This window comes from Symphalangus syndactylus, chromosome 5 (assembly GCF_028878055.3).
Source record: "Symphalangus syndactylus isolate Jambi chromosome 5, NHGRI_mSymSyn1-v2.1_pri, whole genome shotgun sequence".
In the NCBI taxonomy this organism is placed as follows: Eukaryota; Metazoa; Chordata; class Mammalia; order Primates; family Hylobatidae; genus Symphalangus; species Symphalangus syndactylus.
This window is the reverse complement of record NC_072427.2, coordinates 127,860,175-127,883,720: the sequence shown is the minus strand read 5'-3', so window position 1 is coordinate 127,883,720 and position 23,546 is coordinate 127,860,175. Positions and strand designations below refer to the sequence as shown.

Sequence of the window (23,546 nt, the reverse complement as noted above, 5' to 3'; positions counted from 1 at the left end):
GACTATTAGAGAAAGACGAAATAGGGTACATATAGTGAAAGAAAGGGAAAGGACTTGAACTGGGAAATCATTTGGATTTGGAAGGGCAGATGGAAGAAACAAGTGTTCCAAGTGAGAACAACACAAGTAAAATTATAGATGCTGAGAACAGTATATAACTAGAGTGGAAAATGTGTAAAGTTCTATTCCCTTCTTCAAACCCCTGTAGCTAGCTACTAAGAGAGAAAAACTAAGTTTTAAGCTGCAATTTACTCCATGACTCTTTTTTTTTTTTTTTTTTTTTTTGAGATGAGGTCTCACTATGCTGCCCAGGCTGGTCTCAAACTCCTGGGCCCAAGTGACCCTCCCATCTCAGTCTCCCAAAGTGCTGAGATTACAGATGTGAGCTGCCACACCCGGCCTTTTTTTTTTTCTTTTCTTTTTCACAATTCTTGAACAAGACAACAACTATGATACAGGGGAAGGGGAAGATTTTTGCAGCAAGAGCTTGCTTTTTTCTTGCACACTGGGGATTTGGGGAAGATGTCCTTTACAGTCCTTCATCTCCTGAGTTAGTCTGGGTTAATTCTATTTGGTATTCCCAGGAGGAGCTTGCCATCCAACAGAGTCAACTGGAGACAACTCTGAAGGAGCTTCAGTCCCTGAGGAACATGCAGAAGGAAGCTATTGCTGCTCACAAGGTGAGGAGCAAGAAAGAGGGGTTATGAGATAGAACTGGAACACACCCTCCATGTAACTTCAGCTATGGGTACAAAGGTGCCTAACATATATTATCAACACACTAAATGGTACCTAGGCTATAGAATTGGAAAACTGAGTCTGTAAGGTGGAAAGGAATATGGTGGTGGAGTAGGTTCCTAATAGCTGATCAACAGAGCAGATAAACCTTTACCCTAATATGCTGATCTTTTTGATGGTTCAGTCACCAGGTGACCGTCGTGGGGTTGAAATGTGTCTGGCCTTTGGCTTTATCTATGGCAAAAAAAAAAAAAAAAAAAAAAAAAAAAGGAATTTATCAGAAAAAAAATCAATCACTAAAGATTGCTATGTCCAAAGAAATACCTTTATTTCCTTTGAGTTTATAACCAGACACCTCTGGACTAGGTCTCTAAGGTTGTAGGCTTTTCCCAGTTGATTTGATATTTCTTAGCTTCTTCCAAACTAAATAAAGCTATTGTCTGCACTTTCAACTTCATAGGCACTCTAGGACAACATTAATGGCTAGAGATTTGGCAAATCAGCCCCTAGGTTGGGGTTGGGGGTGCTAAATTGGAAGTTCTGTTTCTTTATTCATTATTCTATGGAGAAGAGCCTTCTCAGGTATTTGGCATCTGGAAGAAAAAATATGTAGACTCAGGGAAAGAATAAGGATATATGGAAGTAATGATGTCTTCAGAAAATCTTGTTCCTGTTGTAAAAGTTCCTATTAGTGTGAGCATTCATTCATTCATTTAACAAATATTTATTGAGTGGGTCAGGCATAATACTAGCTATTGGGGATGGGAGACAGCTGTTAATTAAATAATCTCACCAGTAATAATAAAATAACAACTGTGATAAGTACTATAAATGAAAGTATAGGGTATGATGATAGCAAATAAATGGAGAACATAATCTAGACTGGGGGAGGGGTGTTCTCTGAAGAAGTCACCTCTTAAAAATTGAGAATTGAAGGATAAATAACTTACTCAAGTGAAGTGGGTGAGTGGGGATATGAAGGAGGTGGCCTGGAGAAGAATGTTCTAGGAATAGAAAAGAGCATATGGAAAAGTCCTGAGATGGAAAGTTAGCTGCTATGTTAAACAGAGAAAAGGCCAATAAAGGTGGAATATGCTAAGCGAGATGATACTGAAGAGGTGGATATGGGCTCACTGTAACCTCAAACTCCTGGGCTTAAGAGATCTTCCCACCTCAGCCTCCTGAGTATCTGGGACTAGTTTGCCACACCTGGATAATTATTTTATTTTTGGAGAGACTGGGTCTCACCATGTTGCCCAATCTTGAACTCCTGTTCTAAGCAATCCTCCCAGCTTGGCCTCCATAAGTGTTGGAATTACAGGTATAAGCCACTGTGCCCAGCCAAGACTGTCTTAAAGGTGCAATAATAATTATGGACCATGGGATCCAAGCTAGATAAGAGAGGACATGAAGGTAGAAGTTCCTGAATAGAAATGGAGGGATTGGTGAATAGGAGGTTTCAATGAGATCCAATAATTGTTGCAATAGGAGTATGTGAGTGAGCCTGGTGCATAAAAAGTTATTTTGGAGATGATGCAATTGCTGGGGGTGACAAAATCCTAGGTGAGACTATAGGAATGTATCAATAAATGTGGAAATCACTAGAAATGGGGAGAATGAGGAACTGAGAAGCCAGGATGTCAAATGGTTTCCCTGTGAGGATGTTGAGGTCACCCAAGGAAAAAGCTGCAAGTGTAGCAGTGGCATTCCCCCAGTTCTGATTTCTAGGTAAGGACAGTTCTTCCAGCCTCCCAATACCCCCAGTCTAACAGTACCACTTGGCAGCTTTTGGTTTACCAATCTAGGAGGGTATGATCATTCATTCTAGAATGTTTGATTAACTCCACAGTCTTATTTAATATGATATTGTCTACCATCTCAGTACTGCAATAGGAAACTAGAGGTCACTTTTGACTATTTCATTCTGAACTATTAAATTAGTTGGAAAAGGAGTAAGTCTCCCAAAGGACTCATTTTAGTATGGTTGAATTTGATATTCAGTAGCCATTTGTATGCATTTTTCTGTGATGGTATTTCCCAAGTGTGTGAGTGTTGGTGGTATTAGCCCCCATCCCCAAGCACTAGTCTCTGCAGTAACCATGGTTATAATCATGGAGGTTTCCAGGAAAACAAGCTACATCTGCAGCAACATATGTCCATGGAGTTTTTAAAGCTGCATCAGTTCCTGCACAGCAAAGAAAAGGACATTTTAACTGAGCTCCGGGAAGAGGGGAAAGCCTTGAATGAGGAGATGGAGCTGAATCTGAGCCAGCTTCAGGAGCAATGTCTCTTAGCCAAGGATATGTTGGTGAGCATTCAGGCAAAGACGGAACAACAGAACTCCTTCGACTTTCTCAAAGTGAGAATCCACACCAATATGATTATGGGTACCTTCCTACCTAGAGGGGGGAAGAGATTTGGAAAGAATGCAGAAGTGGCTTTTCACATTCAGGGAAAACAAAACAAAACAAAACTGTTATAGTGCTTTTAAGATTCGCTGGAAGAAAAGGAGGAGGCTGCTTCAGCTATATGCACAGCAGAAAGCTTTACTTTCATCCTCTTAGGAAATACAATTTTTAAATTCCATTAATCATAGTATATAGTAATGGTTTAATATTTTTCCATAAACAGCTTGATGCTTTATTTCTCAAAAATAAAAATGTTGCAGCCTGAGTTGTATCTTTGGCTCTTAGCAATCGTAAGTTGACCTGTCTGAAAAGCTGTTTTCTAACCTTTGCTTCCTTAAGCTTCACCTCTAAAGAAGCATTGGTTACCATCTCAGCACTCAGAAGTTTAATTAGCTAGAGTAAGGAAAAGTGGCCTTGGGACTGGGATACCTGCTGTGTTTTTCTTCGGAGACTATTTGAAAGTATAGGTAAAGATAGCTTAACCTTAAGTATTGTCTTATTGGCTTCTGTCTCGCTCCCTGTAGAAGGGAACTCTAGAAAGAGCAAAAGATCAGTTTAACCTGGGTTAGGATCAGGGATGAAGATTAGAAAAAGTGTATGAAAGATGGAAGAAGGTGGTAGAGATCAGTTGGGGACCATCTGCACAAATTCTGGTGGTGGCTGGTATCACCAAAGAAATTTTGAGAGTTGATGAACAGGCATCTCATGTCTCTCTTTCTCCTTTCTTCTAGGACATCACAACTCTCTTAGATAGGTAAGTGTTTCCCTATGGTACTATTAATATCATTCCTTGAGTCTCTGGAGGATGTCTAAGGATAAATGATTTATGTCCCCTGCAGCTTGGAGCAAGGAATGAGGGTGCTGGCAACCAGAGGGCTTATTTCCAGAAAGCTGAACCTGGGCCAGTACAAAGGTCCTATCCAGTACATGGTATGGAGGGAAATGCAGGACACTCTCTGCCCAGGTATCAGTGGGTAGTAACTATTGGTTCTTGAGGCTCCTAATCTATGTTTAATCTGTGGGACCTCTTCTGTGGCCCTAATTAGGTTTTCACAGTCTGGGATAGGGAAGGGGTACAGTTTGGCCAAAAGGAGGCTAGTTGGTACGACTGAATTTTTTCTAGTGCCATGACCTAAGAATTTATGACTTTGTGCTCGTAAATAGATACGAGTTTGATATCAGAATTACTTCTTAGCGTATGATTTTGACTGTTTTATGAAAAGTGGCAACAGCCAAAATTTTATCTTGTTTTGCTAAATCAGCTATATGAATCCCAGAGGCTTCTCTGAAGGAGAAGGTTTCTGAACATACTCTTTTTATGTACACTGGGTCTTTACAGTTTCTTTTGTGCTTGATGTTTACAGCGTAGAACATTTTAGAATATTGTTTAGATCTTCAGTGCTTCAGAAGAAAACCAATAATTTAAATAAACATACCTAAGAAGGACACTAAGTTTTTGTGTTCCTGCAGATACCAAAGGACTGAGCAAGACAAAATAACACACATGGCATTTCAAGAACATCAAATAAAGTCCTAAATAAAAATCTTTACAGAAATAAAATTCTAAATAGAGTTTTTATAGAATTCATGCTCATCATTATTATTATTGTTTATGGTTAGTGATTCAATGAGAAATCACAAATATATCCCTGATTTAATGAAAAATCACAAATTTTTCCAGGTAATTGACATTGAAGAAAAATCAACTATACTGAGATATAGTTAACATAAAGTAAAATTATCCAATTTTAAGGGCACAATTTGATGAGCTCTGATGTATATATACACTTAGGTAAACATCTCCATAATCGAAATATAGAAGATTTTTATCACTCCAAAAAGTTCCTACATGCCCCTTTGCAATCAATCTCTTCCTTCTACTCTCAGCCTCTAACATTCACTGACATGTTTTATTTCACTTTAAATATGTCTTTTCTAAATTTTTGTCTAAGTGATAGCATACATTATTAGTGTTTTGTGTCTGGTTTTTTTCACTTAGCATAATTTTTTTTTTTTTTTTTTGAGACGGAGTCTCACTCTGTTGCCCAGGCTGGAGTGCAGTGGCGCCATCTCTGCTCACTGCAAGCTCTGCCTCCCGGGTTCATGCCATGCTCCTGCCTCAGCCCCCCGAGTAGCTGGGATTACAGGTGCCCGTCACCATGCCTGGCTAATTTTTTTGTATTTTCAGTAGAGATGGGGTTTCACTGTGTTAGCCAGGTTGGTCTTGATCTCCTGATCTCGTGATCTGCCCACCTCAGCCTCCCAAAGTGCTGGGATTACAGGCGTGAGCCACTGTGCCAGGCCGCATAATACTTTTTGAGCACTTATGGTGTTCCATGTATCAATAATCATGATTATTCAGTTTACTCATTTGCCAATTGATGGACATGGGGTAGTCCATGGTAGTTTTATCCATCCTGCAATTAATGAAAATCTCAGTTTCTCTATATCCTTTCCAAAACTTGATATTGTCAATCTTTTTAATTTAAACCATTTTATTGAATGTATAGTAGTATCTTATTGTGGTTTTAATTTGCCTATCTCTTTTTTTGATGGGAGGGTGGGACAGAGTCTCATTCTGATGCCCAGGCTAGAGTACAGTGGTGCATCTCAGCTCACTGCAATCTCTGCCTCCGAGGCTCAAGTGATTCTTGTGCCTCAGGCTCCCAGGTAGCTGGAATTATAGCCGTGCACTGCCATGCCTAGCTAATTTTTGTATTCTTAGTAGAGACGAGGTTTTGCCATCTTGGCCAGCCTGATCTTGAACTCCTGGCCTCAAGTGATCCATCCACCTCAGCCTCCTGAAGTGTTGGAATTACAGGCATGAGCTGTGGTGCCCGGCTGCAAATCCCTAATGAGCAATCCTGTTGAGCATCCTTTCATGTGCTTCCTTGCCATTCATATATTTTTTTGGTTGTGTTCAGTCTTTATATTTTTGTTAAATTGTTTTATTATTAAGTTGTAAAGGATACAAATCCTTTATCAGATATATGTTTCTTAAATATTTTCTCTCACTCCATGGCTTGCCTTTTTTTTTTTTTTTTTTTGAGATGTAGTCTCGCTCTGTCACACAGGCTGGAGGGTGGTGCAATCTTGGCTCACTGCAAGCTCTGCCTCCCGGGTTCACGCCATTCTCCTGCCTCAGCCTCCTGAATAGCTGGGACTACAGGTGCCCACCACCACACCCGGCTAATTTTTTTGCATTTTTAGTAGAGATGGGGTTTCACCATGTTAGCCAGGATGGTCTCGATCTCCTGACCTGGTGATCTGCCTGCCTCGGCCTCCCAAAGTGCTGGGATTACAGGCGTGAGCCACTGCACCCGGCCCTCTTTGCCTAATTTTAAGACTTGCTTTTTGTCACTTGCTTCCATTAATTTGATTATACGGGGTCTTGGTGTGATTGTATTTATTCTGCTTGTGCTTCATTGAGCCTCTTGGATCTAAGGGTTTGTAATTTTCATCAAATTTGGAATAATATCACCTGGTATGACTTCAAATACTTTTTTACTAACCCCTTTTCTCCTCTCCTTCTTGGAGTCTAATTTTACCTATTTTAGACAACTTGATATTGTCAAGTTGCCTCATGTCATTGATATTCGGCATTTTTTTTAGCCTTTTTTCGCCTCCCACTTTATTTTAAATGGTTTCTATTGTTATTCAAGTTCTCATCTTTTCTTCTGCATGGTCTAATCTTCTGTTAATATTGTTCAAGATATTTTCATTTTATATACATTTCATTTCTAGAAGTTTCATTTGGGTCTTATTATATCTTTCTTATCTCGTCTCACCATGTTCATGCCTTCCTCTACATTCTTGAAAAAATGGAAGACATTTATCCATTTTAATGTCCTTGTCTGCTAATTCTATCATCATTGTCATTTCTGGGCCTGATTTTATTGTTTGATTGTTCTCCTGAGAGTCATATTTTCCTGCTGCTTTGTCTGACTAGTAATCTTTTTCTTTTTAATGGGCTTTATTTTTTAGGACACTTTTAGATTTTTTAATTTTACAGAAAAACTGAGAAGATAGTATTGAGTTTTTTATATGCGCCATTCTCAGTTTTCCCTATTATTAACATCTTAGATTTAACATTTTAAACAACTAATGTACCAAAATTGATACATTATTAACTGAAATCCACAGTTCCTTTAGATTTTCTTATTTTTCACCTAATGTCATTTTTCTGTTTTAGATTCCCATCTAAGATGCCACATTGCACTAAGTTGTCATTTTCTTTAGGTGCCCCTTGGCTGTGACAGTTTCTCAGACTTGCCTTATTTTTTATGACTCAGACAGTTTTGAGGAGTACTGGTCATATATTTTGTAAGAATGCTGCACTATTGCAATTTGTTTGATGTTTTCCTCATAAAATTGGGGTTATGAGTTTGGAGAGGAAGACAGTAGCGTTAAAGTGCCATTGTCATCACATTACATTAAGTGTTCATACCGTCAACATGATTTATGACTATGGATGTTGACTTTAATCACCTGGCTGAGGAAGTGTCTGTCAGGTTTCTCCACTGTACTCTTTTTTCCTCCTTCTATACTTGTATACTTTGGAAGGCAGTCACTGTGCACAGCCCACACTTAAAGAGTGGGTAGTTATGCTGCCTCTCCCTGAGGGTAGCATACTAATGTAAATTATTTGAAATTTTGCTGCCCTGGAGATTTGTCTCTTCTGGTTGGTAATTTTTTACTGGATGCCAAATATGATGAATTTCATATTGTTCGTACTGATGAATTCATATTGGTGAATTTTATATTTGCTGGATTTTGTTGTTCTTTCAGTTCTATTGAATTTAACTCTGGCACGCAGTTAACATTGTATGAAATCATTTTGTTCCTTTTAAGGCTTAAATAAAGTCTAGTTAGAGTGGCTCAAGAACAGCCTTTAATCTAGGGCTAACTTAGCCCATTTTCTAAAGTAATATACCCTTCTGATTACCCTACCTGATGTTGACATATTATGACATTTTTCTATTCTGGTTGGCAAGATTGAAAATTATTCCCAGCCTTGTGTGAGCTCCAGAAATTGCTCAGTCTACTGATTTCTGGAGGTTCTTTCTCTGGCCTTGATGAGTTTCACTGTATGCATGTGCAGATTAGTACTCAGCGACAGCCTTGAGAGAATCCCTCTGTAGATGTTTGAAAGTTTCTGTGAAGTTCCCTCCTCTGTGTTACTCTGCTCAGCAAATTGTAGCTGCCTTGGTATGACACAGAGTTTTTCTTCCTGTATACTTTGCTCTGTAAAGCCAAACTTCACTTCTAGCAATCTTTTAAAGTGCAAACTGATTTTTAAATTTTTGGTATAATTTTACATCAAGAAAACCAAATGAGATTTAATATATGACTATTTACTAATAATGAATTATTTATCCATATACTCTCCCTCTATACAGAGTGGGAAATCGTTTTTCTATGGTAACTGTGGTCAGACCTTTGTAAAATATATTCCATACTTTTTATAAGTCTTTGCTTATTTTGTAGATCCATATATTCTCCTTTTCTGCCAGCTTTATAAATTAGGCTGTTGCTTTAGAGCAGGAGCTGGCACTTTTTCTGTAAATGTTTGAAGAGTAAATATTTTAGGCCTTGCAGGTGTATGGTCTTTGTTGCAGCTACTTAACTCTGCTCTTGTAGTGAAAAAGAAGCTACAGACAACATATAAATGAATGGTCATAAATGTGCTCCAATAAAACTTTACTTACAAAGTAGGCAGTGGGCCAGATTTAACCTGTTGGTTGTAGTTTGCCTATTCTAGCTTAGGGAATTATTCAATTTAAAATATTTGCATGAAAAAATGCCCAAATAATGTGGAGTGAACCATATGGGGAAAAAGCATTCTAGGACAAGAGAAGAAACGATAAGGACCCTGAAGTAGGAATGATCTTCATCATGTTCAAGGAACTGCCAAAAGGCAAGGGTGGATGAATCAAAGTAAATGAGGGAGGGTGTAGTGGGAGATGAAGTAGAGAGGTAGGTAAATCAGGTGGCTCTTTTTTCCTCTGTAAGGACTCTGGATTTTATCTCAGATGTGATGGTAAACATAAGAGTATGCCGAGCAGGGAAATGGCATGATCTCATTCATGATATGTGTAGAATAGGGTGCAGATGGGCAAGAGAGGAAGCAGAAGAGTGAAAAGCTATTGCAGTATTTCCAGGCCAGTGATATTTCTGGAAGTAGTCAGAAGTGTTTGGGCACAAGATATATTTTGAAGGTGGAGCTGACAGAACTTTTCATTATATGAATATGGCATGAGAAGGAAAGAGAGGACAAAAAACTGACTCATAGGAATCTTCAGAGCCAATGCATGCTGAACTAGCTAGAGATGTGTCAGAGGCTTAGCAAAGACAGCAGACTGGGATTCCAAAAGGTTGCTAAAAAGTCTTTATGGTACCTCCAAAGAAAACCCAGTCCTCACATTCGAAAGATTAACAACCCAAAGTGAATGGGGATATGTAAGGGGATAGGGATTTAGCCTATATGGAAAAATTCAAGAGTCTTAATTCTTCAAAGCATCTTGTTGGAAAGAGAAGTCCCTGGGATGATGGAAAAGACTCAGGCTTTTCTGAGAAGATAGAGTTAGGCTAGAGTTTGTGACTAGCCTGGCCAACATGGTGAAATCCTGTCTCTACTAAAATTACAAAAAAAATCAGCTGAGCATGGTGGTGCATGCCTGTAATCCTAGCTACTCGGGAGGCTGAAGCAGGAGAATTGCTTGAACCCAGGAGGCGGAGGTTGCAGTGAGCCGAAGTTGTGCCACTGCACTCCAGCCTGGGGGACAGAGCAAGACTCTATCTCAAAAAAAAAAAAAAAAAAAAAAAAAGAGAGAGAGAGAGAAACTAGATTGATTTTGCTTCCAAGGATAAATAAATCCAATAACAACAACTGCATGCATATATATATCTGTGTCCATTGTGTGAACATACATAGCTATTATGTCTCCTTTATCAAATTTCATGTCAATGTCCAATGATCTCACATCTGGAATTTGTGTCATCCTCTTGCTGGTCAGCTTTCAACCTCTCTTCATTTGGTTTAGATATTCTTTTTTATACTGCCGCCCTTTGAATTGTCTAAACCAATGCTTGTAAAATTATCTGTGATGAAGGGCCAATTAAAAAAATCTCAATCTGTCATGGACCGATACTTTTGTAGAATACAATATAAATTACTTGAAAAAGTACAATTAAAAAAGGCAAAGATTACAAAGTACAAGTCCAATTTTGTAATTATTAGATTCAACTGACATAAAATTACTGTCAATTTGCTATGAAAGTTTCTAAAAGTTTACTCTTAATTTCTATACTATCTTTGTCCCAGACTGTTTACCACATAGTATGTGGACCACATTATGAGTAGCAATGATATAAACCACTCTAGATCTCAAAAATCTCATTATCTGTTAAACCAAAATAAACCTCACTATTGTCCTCTAAACTCTGTACCAATTAGTTCAGTCTTGCCTGTGTCTAACAGGCAAGCTCTTGTGTTCTCTTCCACACAGGTGACTGTTTTTAATCCATTTCTTTCTGTTTATTCAAAACATCCTAAATACATCTCATATATATACAACTCAATACTTACCTTCCTCAGAAAGCTTTCCTAGAACATCCTTACCTAATTTTTACCCCTTTGGCATTTGTATTTTCTTATATTTATTAGTACAGGTTTATATTATTTGTATTGTTTCCTTTAGTAGAGCATAAATTACTTCCGAGTAAACCCTGATTTTTACCCTAAATATAAAAATGTCTCGAATATGGTAACATGGATACCCAAACAATAAAAAGCATGTAAGTGGCCAGGCATGGTGGCTCATGCCTGTAATCTCAGCACTTTGGGAGGCCTAGGCAGGTGGGTTGCTTGGGGCCAGGAGTTCGAGGCCAGTCTGGCCAACATGGCGAAACCCTGTCTTTACTAAAAAATTACAAAGATTAGCCAGGTGTGGTGGTGCACACCTGTGATCCCAGCTACCTGGGGGGCTGAGGCATGAGAATTGCTTGAACCCAGGAAGCGGAGGTTGCAGTGAGCCGAGATCGCACCTCTGCATTCCAGCCTGGGCAACAGTGTCTGCCTCAAAAAAAAAAAAAAAAAAAAAAAAAAAACATATAAGTAATTGCTTGCCTGAGTCTATATGTATGGGGAGATAAAGTACTATTGAATATGAAATACTTTTACTGTGGGAATTTGTGTTTACCCCCTTTTCTCCCACGCTCTGCTTTCTTTTATTTTCTTACTAGGCCTATCTCCATTAACTCTGGACCGTAAAACAGCTCACCCAAATCTGGTGCTCTCCAAAAGCCAAACCAGCGTTTGGCACGGTGACATTAAGAAGGTAATGCCTGATGATCCAGAGAGGTTTGACTCAAGTGTGGCTGTGCTGGGCTCAAAAGGCTTTACCTCTGGAAAGTGGTACTGGGAAGTAGAAGTAGCAAAGAAGACAAAATGGACAGTTGGAGTTGTCAGAGAATCCATCATTCGGAAGGGCAGCTGTCCTCTAACTCCTGAGCAAGGATTCTGGCTTTTAAGACTAAGGAACCAAACTGATCTAAAGGCTCTGGATTTGCCTTCTTGCAGTCTGACACTGACTAACAACCTCGAGAAGGTGGGCATATACCTGGATTATGAAGGAGGACAGGTGTCCTTCTACGATGCTAAAACCATGACTCACATTTACACCTTCAGTAACACTTTCATGGAGAAACTTTATCCCTACTTCTGCCCCTGCCTTAATGATGGCGGAGAGAATAAAGAACCATTGCACATCTTACATCCACAGTAATGAGTCTTACTATTATACAAATTCAGAGTGTTATTAAAGAGGTATTGAAATATTTTACTAGTCTCACTGGATTCTCTTCTCAATTTATGGGGAACTATGTAATAATGAAAAGAGGATGCACAAATCAAATTCCATTCTTTCAGTATCCTAAATAGATTTCACTGGAGGCTTTCAAGGTATTATTCTTCTCTGGGGTCTTTCATGACACAGGAGCCACTCTCATGAGAGTGATCATCACGCTACTGTTACTGCAGCAAACTGCAACTTCAGTTTGTGATGTTTGGAAACCCTTTTCAAATATGCCCAAAAATGATCATGTTGTCATATTTTCCAGATTAATGACCCTTAGCAGTGGAATTTTCAGGTGTTCACTTTTCTATTTAATTATTTTTTGATATACATTTTTATCTTTCTCTTTTTTTTTTAGAACTTACTGCTGTAATTTTATTTTTTTGAGACAGAGTCTCACCGTGTTGTCCAGGCTGGAGTGCAGTGGCATGATCATGGCTCATTGTAGCCTCAACCTCCTGGGCTCAAGCAATCCTCCCATCTCAGACCCTGAGTAGCTGGGACTACTGGCGCACACCACCACAAGTAGAGATGGGGTTTCATCATGTTGCCCAGGCTTTTCTGGAACTCTTAGGCTCAAGAGATGCTCATGCCTCGGCCTTCCAAAGTGTTGGAATTATAGGTGTGAGATACCATGTCTGTCCTGTAATTTTAAACCATGCTCCACAGGCTTAAATAAAAAAGTAGGAAATGATCTGGACTAGTTTATAATCTTGTCTTGAATTCTCTCAAGATATATTTTAGTCCAGCAAATCTGTGATTCTTTCCCTTCCTTTCTCAGTTCCATTTCCCTGCTTTATCTGTCTGCAGGAGACATGCATATATATATATATATATATATGCAGTCTGAGAGATGGGGTCTCACTATGTTGCCTAGGCTAGTCTTGAATTCCTGACCTCAAGCATCCTCCCACCTTGACCTCCTAAAGTTCTAGGATTACAGATATGAGTCACCACACCCAACCTCCATCTACTTTTGACTACATCCTTTTTCATCATTCCTGCCTATAATTTAAGTAGTATTTTGCATCTTGTTCTCTCCAATATACTCATCCTTGAGCTTGTTCCAAGTCTAAAATTCTTAACATCATTGATCTCAACAGTACTCTTGATTGACTGTCCCTATTTCCTTTCTTTGGAAGTCCTCATCTAAATGGGCTTTATTCTCTATAGCTGACAGTTTTGGGGGGACTTTTTAGGACCTTCAGCACTGGCCCTCTGAAATTATAATTAGCACAGTTTTTGTTTTTTTGGAGGGGGTCAGGGCAAAAGCTTAAATGTATGTATGTGAAAAATAATGCAAATACTACAGACAATATTCATGCAGTTTGTTATATACAATATTCATACATTTACAACTGATTTGGATAAACAGCCATAACAGGATTAAGACTACATTTAAGAAATTGCCTTGTTTTTTTTTATGAATTCACTTCAATCAGAATGTAGTAAGAACATATTTTGTGCCTGGAATCTTGCTTAATGTCTTAAAGGGTATAAAAGCAGCATAAAAAGAAAGGCATGCCAATAGAAAGTAATCTGACTAAAAATTAATTCACTTCTAAGGTATAAAAAGTTACAGCTGAAATATATTACTATTATTTTTTTAAGACAAGGTCTTACTCTGTCACCCAGGCTAGAGTACAGTGGCACAAACACGGCTCATTGCAGCCTGGGACTCTTGGATCCTCCCACCTCAGCTTCTCGGGTAGCTAGGATTATGGGTGCAGGCAACTACACCCAACTAAATTTTTATTTTTAGTAAAGACGAGGTCTCACTATGTTGCCCAGGCTTGAAATATATTATTCTTAAGATGCAATGGTTCTTAACCCTGGATACACATTAGATTCATGTAGGAAGCTTTAAAAAAAATTTAGATGCCTGGACTCCAGCCAAGACCAATTTAGTAAAGATCTCTAGCAAGTGAAACCCTGCTAGAGTCCCAGTGTACAGTGGCTACAGGCCACTAGTTTCTGAAAGCTGTCAGGCGATTCTAATGTGTGGCTGGGGCAGACAGCCACTGAACTAAAGCAACATGTTTTATTTATTTATTTTTACTTTAAAAAATTTTTTCCATAAGTTATTGTGGTATAGGTGGTATTTGGTTAGGTAAGTTCTTTAGTGGTGATTTGTGAGATTTTGGTGCACCTATCACCTAAGCAGTGTACACTGCATCATATTTGTAGTCTTTTATCCCTCGCCCCCCTCCCACTCTTCCCTCCAAGTCCCCAAAGTCCACTGTATCATTCTTATGCCTTTGCATCCTCACAGCTTAGCTCCCACATATCAGTGAGGACACACAATGTTTCGTTTTCCATTACATGAGTTACTTCACTTAGAATAATAGTCTCCAATCTCATCGAGGTCACTGCAAATGCCGTTAATTCATTCCTTTTTATGGCTGAGTAGTATTCCAGCATATAAATATACCACAGTTTCTTTCTTTTTTTTTTTTTTTTTTTTTTTGAGACGGAGTCTCGCTCTCTCACCCAGGCTGGAGTGCAGTGGTGTGAACTCGGCTCACTGCAAGCTCCGCCTCCCGGGTTCACGCCATTCTGAGGAAGGACACTTTTTGTACTCCACATAAATATGCCGTAACAGCAACCCTACCGCCAAGGGAAAAGAAAGTGTCCTAAATCTTATAGAGAAAGAAAAAAATTTAAAAAACAGGTTTTTATAAGAATACCATCTATCAATGCTATGGTAGACATAGAGATGCACTACCTTGATCCCCTTTCAAGGAAGACCTGCTACCCGATGCGCGGACTACAGTGAGCACACAGCCTCCAGCTGTCAGCTCCTTCAGGGTCAGCTTCAGCCACCTCACCCAAGGTCATTCTCTTCCCAGAGCAACCTGTATCTGGTGTCAGAGAGAGGGAGGGCATAAGGGTTCAACCATTTCTGCCCAGCAAATAATATCCATGGGTATTATGAATACCCATGACCCAGAGCACCTGCCATGTCGGCTGAGGCATTTTCAAGCCTGTGTCTCAGTTCAACTGCTCAGTCAGCCCAATCTTGCTGTTGCTGCCTTCCTTTCACAGGTGTTGATCCTTAATAAATATTTTGTTCCCTAAACTCCATCTCTGCTTCTGGAGAACTCAACCTGCAGCAAATGGCTTCAATGCTCTGGAGGAAAAGTAATCTTGAATCTCTAGTCTTAGACAAAAACTTGTTACTCAAATGTGAAGGCTAAATATTAAGTCATGTGAGACTCAGAGATGTCTCCTTATACACCCTGAGGGGAAAAAAATACTTGAGGATAAACTTGAGACCAAAAGAAAAAAAACACAAAACAGAAACCATGAAAACAGTAGGCCAAAGTGACTAGTTTTGAAAATAAAAACCAGAGACAGAACTATGCAATTGGCTGTGAAAAATAAAAAGCCCCAACAAGAACATTTAGATCGAGTTCCAAGAAAAAAGTCTCCATTAAAAAGTAAATTCCAGGGCCAGGTGCGGTGGTTCACGCCTGTAATCCCAGCACTTTGGGAGGCCGAGACGGGCAGATCATGAGGTCAGGAGTTCAAGATCTGTCTGGCCAACATGGTGAAACCCTGCCTCTACTAAAAATACAAAAATTAGCTGGGCATGGTGGCAGCCACCTGTAATCACAGCTACTGGGGAGGCTGAGGCAGGAGAATCATTTGAACCCGGGAGGCAGAGGTTGCAGTGAGCTGAGATCATGCCATTGTACTCCAGCCTGGACGACAGAGAGAGAGTACATCTCCAAAAAAAAAAAAAAAAAAAAAAATTAGATTCCAATTTGATAGGTAATGTGATGAAGCAGGAACATCTTTGTAAAATGGCGAAGAATTTGTTTCTTTTTCATAAGAAAAATGAAAGAAAATTAGAAGCTTTAGACAAAATCTATACAAAAAGCTACAAATATGAAGCAAATTCATATGTCATGATTTTGAGATGCTGAAGCAAATTGAAATAAGTTTTGGTGTTGAGAAGGCAGTGGCCATAAGCTGCAGATGCTCTGTGTTATTTCTCATCTCAGAAGGGCAAGTCACTCTACTTGGTCTTCGGGTGAATAATATATAATCATTATATTGCTAATGACCTGCATTGGTGCTTGATTTTTGAATTCAAGCCACAGGCAAAACATATTTATAAAATACAATGAAAAAGTAATAAACCTTGATGATGTTTAATGATGTTGTTGGAAGACTGTGAGAATTGGTAGGAGGAAAAGTGAAAATTCAGGGCTTCTAATTTCATCTTACATCTCTCATAGCAGCAAGTCAAATTGGTTTCAATTTGATGGATCAAGATGTAGCATTTGATGTATACTTTTTAAAATTATTAACGTACCAATAGAAGAACCCGAACTAATAATATAAGTATAAAAATAGGATGAGGGAAGAGAAAATGGGAGAAGACAGTTCTTTACCACTCATAACAGGGAGTCTATAGCTGATATTTAAAATTCATAATTGGAGAAACAAAGGTTTCACATACTATTCAGAATTATATAGGTAACCACTGGGCAGAAAGGGCTCATCTGTGGGAAGTGGATCAGAGGAGAAAAGGGATGGGACAAGAACAGTTGATTTTCATTGTATGTGCTTCTACATTGTTTGCATTTAAATTTCTGTGTGTATAAACATTTCACCTGGCTTCTGTTCTTCCTCTGCCACTTGGACAACCTCTCATTTGTGACTGTCTTAACTCTGATGTTTCTCTCACCTTCAGAGAACAGTTTCCCCATGTGTCTACCTGTTCCACGTAGTGCAATCCCAGGACCCAGGAAAGTGATAGCTCAGCCCTCCATTACCCCCTCTACTAGGCACCAGCCTCTGCCTGAGAGGAGTAGCTAACAAACCCTTGCCTCCGTAAGTGACTTACAAATGCCTTGATTAACTCCCTCTGTGTACCTAGAAAGTCCAGCATAATCAAACATGCATGGACCAATTCATAGTTCTCGACTGCACTGAGTCAGTTACTAGTCATGTAACATTAAACAGGCCACTTTCACCTCTTGGGATCTATTTCCTCATCTGTAAAATGAACAAGAATAAAATCCAACCTTCTGTGTCAATGACCAATTTAGTCCACGCAGGTAGATGAGATTTAAGACATACCCCTCGAAAAAGAAATTATAGATCTTAAAGACATTTCAATATTCACCTAATCACAAGTCTGAATAGGATGTGAAAAAAGGTTTTTGGCAGCTGGCTAGACACTGGAGCATTTTTCTGTGTCACCTGGAAGATCCAGCCGAGTAAATTTTGCCTGGACTGAATATATTTGAGCTGTGTGACCTGGAACAAGCCACTTCACTAATCTGATTCTCAGTTTCCTCATCCACAAGATGATAGAAACATAACAGATGTTCTTTGGAGACCCTGAGCAAGTCTAAGGCTGTGGAAGGCTGCCTGGCCTGAGCATTTTAACAGCTCCCAAGTTTATGGTTCAGCAGTGCAGCCCTGGCAGTCCCAGAAAGAAACAACGCCATCTTCTCCACCCCCAGCATTTCCAAGATCTCTACTAAATCTGACCCAAAGAAACAAGATGGTGCTTCTGGCCACTTCTCTTACTGATCCTTTGCCTCATGTCCTGGATTTGCTCTTTATCTGCTTCAGTGGACTCAGTGTCTTAGGCCATCCCTCCTTCCCTGGCCACCTTTTCCCAGAAGAGGAGTACCAGTTCTGTGCCCTATGTCCCACAGCCTTGGGTCAGCCACAGGGTCACTCTGGATAGTGAAGTTCTGAATAACCCTACTATTAAATTAAAGCCATTTTTCAAGCAATGAGTTGTAGTAAAATCCCTATCCAAAGAAATCCACAAGTGAAACACTCAATACATAATTGGTGTTATCATTAAAGGTTGAAAATCAGTCATCAATGAGGAATGTAACAATTATTTGGAACTAAATCTCCACCAGCACATGGGGACCAGGAAAGCTGTCTGGCACACCATCAGGGAGTCATTCGGCCTGGAGAGCTCATTGCACTGACAAATGAGAATTAGATCCAAATTATCCCATTGGCAGGTTTCAGATATTTTAATATACTTTCTACCACTGTCACAGTGTCAAAACAATCATTTGCCTCCTTAAGCAGGTGTCAGGCATTGTAAAGTGTGTATGTCCTTGTAAAATTAAACAGGAAACTTTCTGAAATTGGAGGTGTAATCTGGGGCCCTAATTATAGCATACATAGATACCTAAAGTCAGGAGGCAAAGAGAAAGGAACAGTGCTTTTCCTTTTTCTCTTTTTTTCCCCCTGAGGCACTGAATTGAGTCCACACACAGGTGAAGGTAAATTATGCCACCTGAATATCAGGAAGGGATTCCAAGCCATTTTGCCTGCCATCCTTGCCTCTTAGCCAACATTGGTTATAAACATGTATTAATTTTCTCTGCACAATCTGTAGAGTTAACCTATCTTGTCTCCTTTGACTCTCAACAATAGCTCCATAAGTTCAGCCAGGCAGCACCTTTGTGCAATTTTATAGCTGCACAAACTGACTAATGAGTGGTGCTTCAAGTCTCCTGATTCTAATAAACCTGTTTCTTCTACGTCCCCTCCCCTCCCCCCACGTAGCTGCCTTTCTTCCTGGTCCAGTAACTAAACCTCTGCTGGAATTACCTCGATGTTCACCTTCCTGTTGCTGTTTCATGGACTCTGAGACTCTTGGACAGGTGGTCAGGAAGTGAAACTGGCAGCCACCAACACAGTGCCCCTTGAGCTATTCACAAATAATAGACATTGTATTAACGTTGAATGACTGTGACCAAAGTAATAACACCAGGAAATGCTCCCCAAATTCAAGGAGTACTGAACTCAACAGATGTTAGTTTGTAGCCTACTATGGACAAGGCATTGTGTACAATGCAGGGGTGTTATACATGAAAGAAGGCAAGATTTCTTCCCTCAAGAAGCTCACACTTGAGTCAAGAAGATAGATATGCTCTTATTTTCTAAAAATTAGGCAACCTTTTTGAAGGTATAAACTGCTCAAAAACCAAACGGGAAAGGACATCATCACAGATTGGGGTCACGAGACTTCATAGGAGATAAAATATGAGGCCGGGCACGGTGGCTCACGCCTGTAATCCAGGCACTTTGGGAGGCCGAGGTGGGCGGATAACGAGGTCAGGAGATCGAGACCATCCTGGCTAACATGGTGAAACCCCGTCTCTACTAAAAATATAAAAAATTAACCGGGCGTGGTGGCCGGCGCCTGTAGTCCCTGCTACTTGGGAGGCTAAGGCAGGAGAATGGGGTGAACCCAGGAGGCGGAGGTTGCAATCAGCAGAGATCATGCCACTGCACTCCAGTCTGGGCCACAGAGTGAGACTCCGTCTCAAAACAAAAAAAAACTATGAGATGGTTCTTGAAAGACAAGGAAGATGTTGACAGATGGTAGTGGGGGAAAGGATGGTACTTTCTGCTCAGTGATAACACTCTCAATCCCGGTTGACCCCTTCTCAGATGGAAACCTTCCCTGGACCCCCAAACCTGGGCACTCCATTGCATACTGAGACTGTATTAGTCTGTTCTCACACTGCTATGAAGAAATACCTGAGACTGGGTAATTTAAAAATAAAAGAGGCTTAATTGGCTCACAGTTCCACATTGCTGGGGAAGCCTCAGAAAACCTCCAGTCACGGCAGAAGGTGAAGAAGAAGCAGGCACCTTCCTCACAGGGTGGCAGGACAGAGTGAGCACAAGCAGAGGAACTGCCAAGTGCTTATAAAACCAACAGATCTCATGAGACTTACTCACTATCACGAGAACAGGATGGGAGAAACCACGCCCATGGTCCGATGACCTCCACCTGGTCCTGCCCCTGACACATGGGGATGATGGGAATTACAATTCAAGATGAGATTTGGATGGGGACACAGTCAAACCGTATCAGAGACCAAACCCCTGCTCACCCTTCCCCTTTTCTCTCCCACCCCATGCCTCCCTGCAGGCTTCTCTTGATAGCACCCCCTCAAAAAATCCCATAAACCCAGATCCTTGTGTCAAGCCCTTGGATATAAGCCAGTTACCTAAGAAGCTCTTCTGGAGCTGCATTTCCTCACCTGTAAAACCCTGATAATACATCACAGGTGGCTGTGAAAACAAGGCGATGTAGTTTTAAGTTCCTTGCGTAATTCTGGGCTTAATAAATCATGGCAAGGATTTTTTTTCTTCTTTATATTTCAGGAGAATTTCTGATCTCTGGGATATGAAACAAAGAGACACCAGGTAGCACCATCAGGTGTCAGCAGCAGCTGAGGGACTAGAGCAACTAGCAGTTTGTAAACGCAGGAGGCGCCAATCAGCCCACGTGTACTGATGGGCCAGTCAGGACTTGTGCCAACCAAGTGCACTTTGTACCCAATTTACCACAGCTGGTGGGGGCAGGGAGCTGGAGAGGAGGTGGTGGAAGGGGACAGGTGGCAGGGCAGTGGGGTGCCGTTGGAGGAATTTCGATTCAGTATATTTGTAGGTTAGCGTTGCTGTTTACCTTTTAAGCAGAAGGGCAAACAGACAGTCTCCCAGATAAAATGGCTGTCTCTGAAATACTGCTTCCTGACTCCACTGCTTCATCTCCATTGGCTTCTGCCTCCCTCTACCCTCTCCTTTCAGGCTGGCTTCCCACAATCACTGCAGGGTGAGCCCGAGCTGATGAGGGCATCTGGCTTTGGCGGCAGCTCTTCAAAGCTAGAGGTCAGGTGTGTTTCTAGGATTTAATTAAGCTAGAAATGAAATCCAGCCCTGGAGTGGCTCATCGTCTTTATTATCACATTTCTTACTGCTTGTCAGGCTACAGTGACTGCAGGTCTTGAAAAAGAAGAAGCGGCATGCTTCCTAGGCAGGGCTCAGTTAATCTATTTCACACAGCATTTCAGGTACATTCCTCCATTTTAGGATGGGAGAAAAAGTCTCCTCAGGGACCTTTCTGGGGAAAAGGATCACTTTTAAATGAACAAAGGTAGTTCTTGTTATAATATGTGCCCACTATAAAAAAGTATAAGATATAACAGAAAGAATGTTAAAAATCACTTGTAATCTTACCAGCTAGAGATAAACACGGCTAGTATTATAGTCTCCTTCCTGCCAAGCTACAGGCTGTAAGAGAGTAAAAGAAAGAGTTCTGATGCTGTAGAAGGGGGGGGTTCTGATTCACTGTATAAACAAGTCATATTTTTCACTTATATATGTACTCACTAACATTGATTTATATAGGACACCCCTTCACTAAGATCAGTGTTCCCCGACTTTCAAACAATGTGGAACCAGAAAAAAATCAGGACTTAAAGGAATTTTCATGCTCAGTAATACTAGACTATCACATTGCAGTCGCGTTTTCTGTGCCTAACAACATATTCTATCGTCTCTCAGATTAATCAAATGAGATGAGGGGATTTATACACAGCTGTGCACTGAGAAGGGGGCTTAACAATCTCCCAAAGTAATATCATTTGACATTCGGTGCTATTTGACTGCAACTGCAAAAGATATTCATTTTTTTAGCCTGATTTGTGTTCTGCGGGTGGCAGTCCCCTTCATGTCCCCTTCGTGTGGTGAAGTTTGGCAGCTACAGGGCACTGACCTTTCTCACTCTGGAGATATGATTGCTTTCACAATGATTGCACAGAAACACTTAGCAAATCTCACACTGTCAACTCCATCCCACACCAGCAATGTTGGCAATGTGAGCTGGGATCGCACCACTGCACTCCAGCCTGGCGACAGAGCAAGACTCCATCTCAAAAAAAAAAAAAAAAAAAAAAAATCTGACAAACATGGAAGAAACATAGTACGGAGTAGGTACGGTGAGGAGCCTAACTAGAACAAGGAAATGAACCCGATTTTAAAGATAAGAGCAAAGTGAAATAAATCACAACACTGTAACAAGGAAACAAACCTCATTAAGAGGGGTGAGGGCCCCACAGTTGGCGAGCACCCTCGTTTAAGTCAGCAACACCATGAAGAAAAGCTCTTGAGATTGGGAATTCCAGGAAGAGATGAAATCTGTGTCACACCTTCATCTGTGTCACACCCTCGATTGCAGAGGCAAGGAATGGAGGAATGAAGGGCTCTCTGATCAAGAAAGAGGGAATATCCTAAAGATTGTGACACAACCAGGTTGAGCAAAGCCCCCGAGTGACAGAGAAAGGATGAGAAGAGATCAGATACGCTGGAAATAAGTTTATGTAACACAGAAGACATGGGCAATATTCTGGCTAGTGAGTACCACATGCTCTGGAGATCAGGGGAACTATACGAACAGGAAATCAAATAGCAGGCTGGGAAATCACACCAGGGTGGGGAGATGGAAGAAGAATGGAGACAGTGATAGTGAGGACTGGAGTGTAAATTCTAAGTGACAGCCTTTTCCAAGCCACTAAGGTCAGGATCCGAGGCCTGGAGTAGGGTAGGTGGTTCTGAACATATTACAAAAAGAGAATTGCACCCACAACAGCGGGAAAAAATTCCAAGACTGATATTGAGGCAGGTGTGCAAAACAAAAGCAGAGACAAGCTGATTTAAGGAAAAGATTTACTTTCAATTTCATTTTTAAATTTCAGATCCACCTAATGCCCTGAGCAGTTTTACTTCAGAACGAAGAGGAGGCCCCTTTACCTTTCAGAGCATGCACACAAGGGAGCCTGAAGAACACACACATTCTGCATTCAGTGATACACCATAGCTGTAAAGAAACTAATAAAGGCAAGCATGCATTGATCATGTGGCACATGCTAGGCCCTGTGCAATGCACTTTTACAGGCATTTTCTCATTTAATCCTCCAATATTACTATGGCATTATGTTACTATCTTCACTTCTCAGATGCGGAAACAAGTTACATAGCTCACTAAGATGACAAAAACTAGTAATTAGTGGGGCTGTAGGAAGATTTTTAATATTATAAAATCACTATTTTTCACAGTTATAGGTCTGTTCAGATTTCTTCTTTTTTGTGGCAGTTTTAGTAAGATATATTTCCTAGAAATTTAAATAGTTCATGTAAATGTTCAAATTTATTGACATTAATTTGGTCATAATTTCCTCTAGTTTTTTTAAATGTCTCTAGAATCTGAGATGTATTCCTCTTTTCATTTTTGATATTATCTGTGCCTTCTTTTTCTTTGCCAGTCCTATCAGAAATTTATAAATTTCTTTTAGTCTTCAAAACTCAACTTCTTGATTTGTTGATCATTTCTATTGTAAGTTTGTTTCTTATTTTATTAATTTCTTCTATCTCTACTATAATTCTGTATTATTTCCTAACTTCTATTTTCTTTGGGGTTTTTTGGTGATTTTTTTCTTTTTCAATTTCTTTCTTCCTTTTTTCTTTTTTTTAGATGGTCTCGCTCTGTTGCCCAGGCTGGAGTGCAGCAGCACAAACATGGCTCCCTGCAGCCTCAACAGACCAGCTCAAAGCAATCCTCCCACTTCAACTTCCTGGGTAGCTGGGACTATAGGTGCACGCCACCACACATAGCTACTTTAAAAAAAATTTTGTAGAAATGGGGTCTCCCTATGTTGCCCAGGCCTGTCTCGAACTCTTGGGCTCAAGCAATCCTCCCAAC

At 40.2% G+C, this 23,546-nt stretch overlaps 1 protein-coding gene across 13 annotated transcripts in view; it reads left to right on the top strand.

The window, feature by feature from the left end:
* The window catches only part of TRIM69 (tripartite motif containing 69), a 33,475-nt gene extending 21,491 nt beyond the window's left edge, over positions 1-11,984 (top strand). For 9 of the 13 annotated variants that reach the window (XM_063639518.1, XM_063639513.1, XM_055276855.2 and 6 more), the window contains 5 exons: positions 585-680; positions 2,864-3,097; positions 3,878-3,900; positions 3,986-4,110; positions 11,391-11,984. In XM_063639518.1, coding sequence (XP_063495588.1) covers positions 585-680; positions 2,864-3,097; positions 3,878-3,900; positions 3,986-4,110; positions 11,391-11,932 — 1,020 coding nt within the window. In that variant the 3' untranslated portion in view covers positions 11,933-11,984. Of the gene's footprint in view, positions 1-584; positions 681-2,855; positions 3,098-3,877; positions 3,901-3,985; positions 4,111-11,390 lie in introns of all 13 variants that reach the window. The other 4 variants (XM_055276852.2, XM_055276860.2, XM_055276859.2 and 1 more) reach the window with 4 other exon arrangements.
* Positions 11,985-23,546: the final 11,562 nt, after the last annotated feature.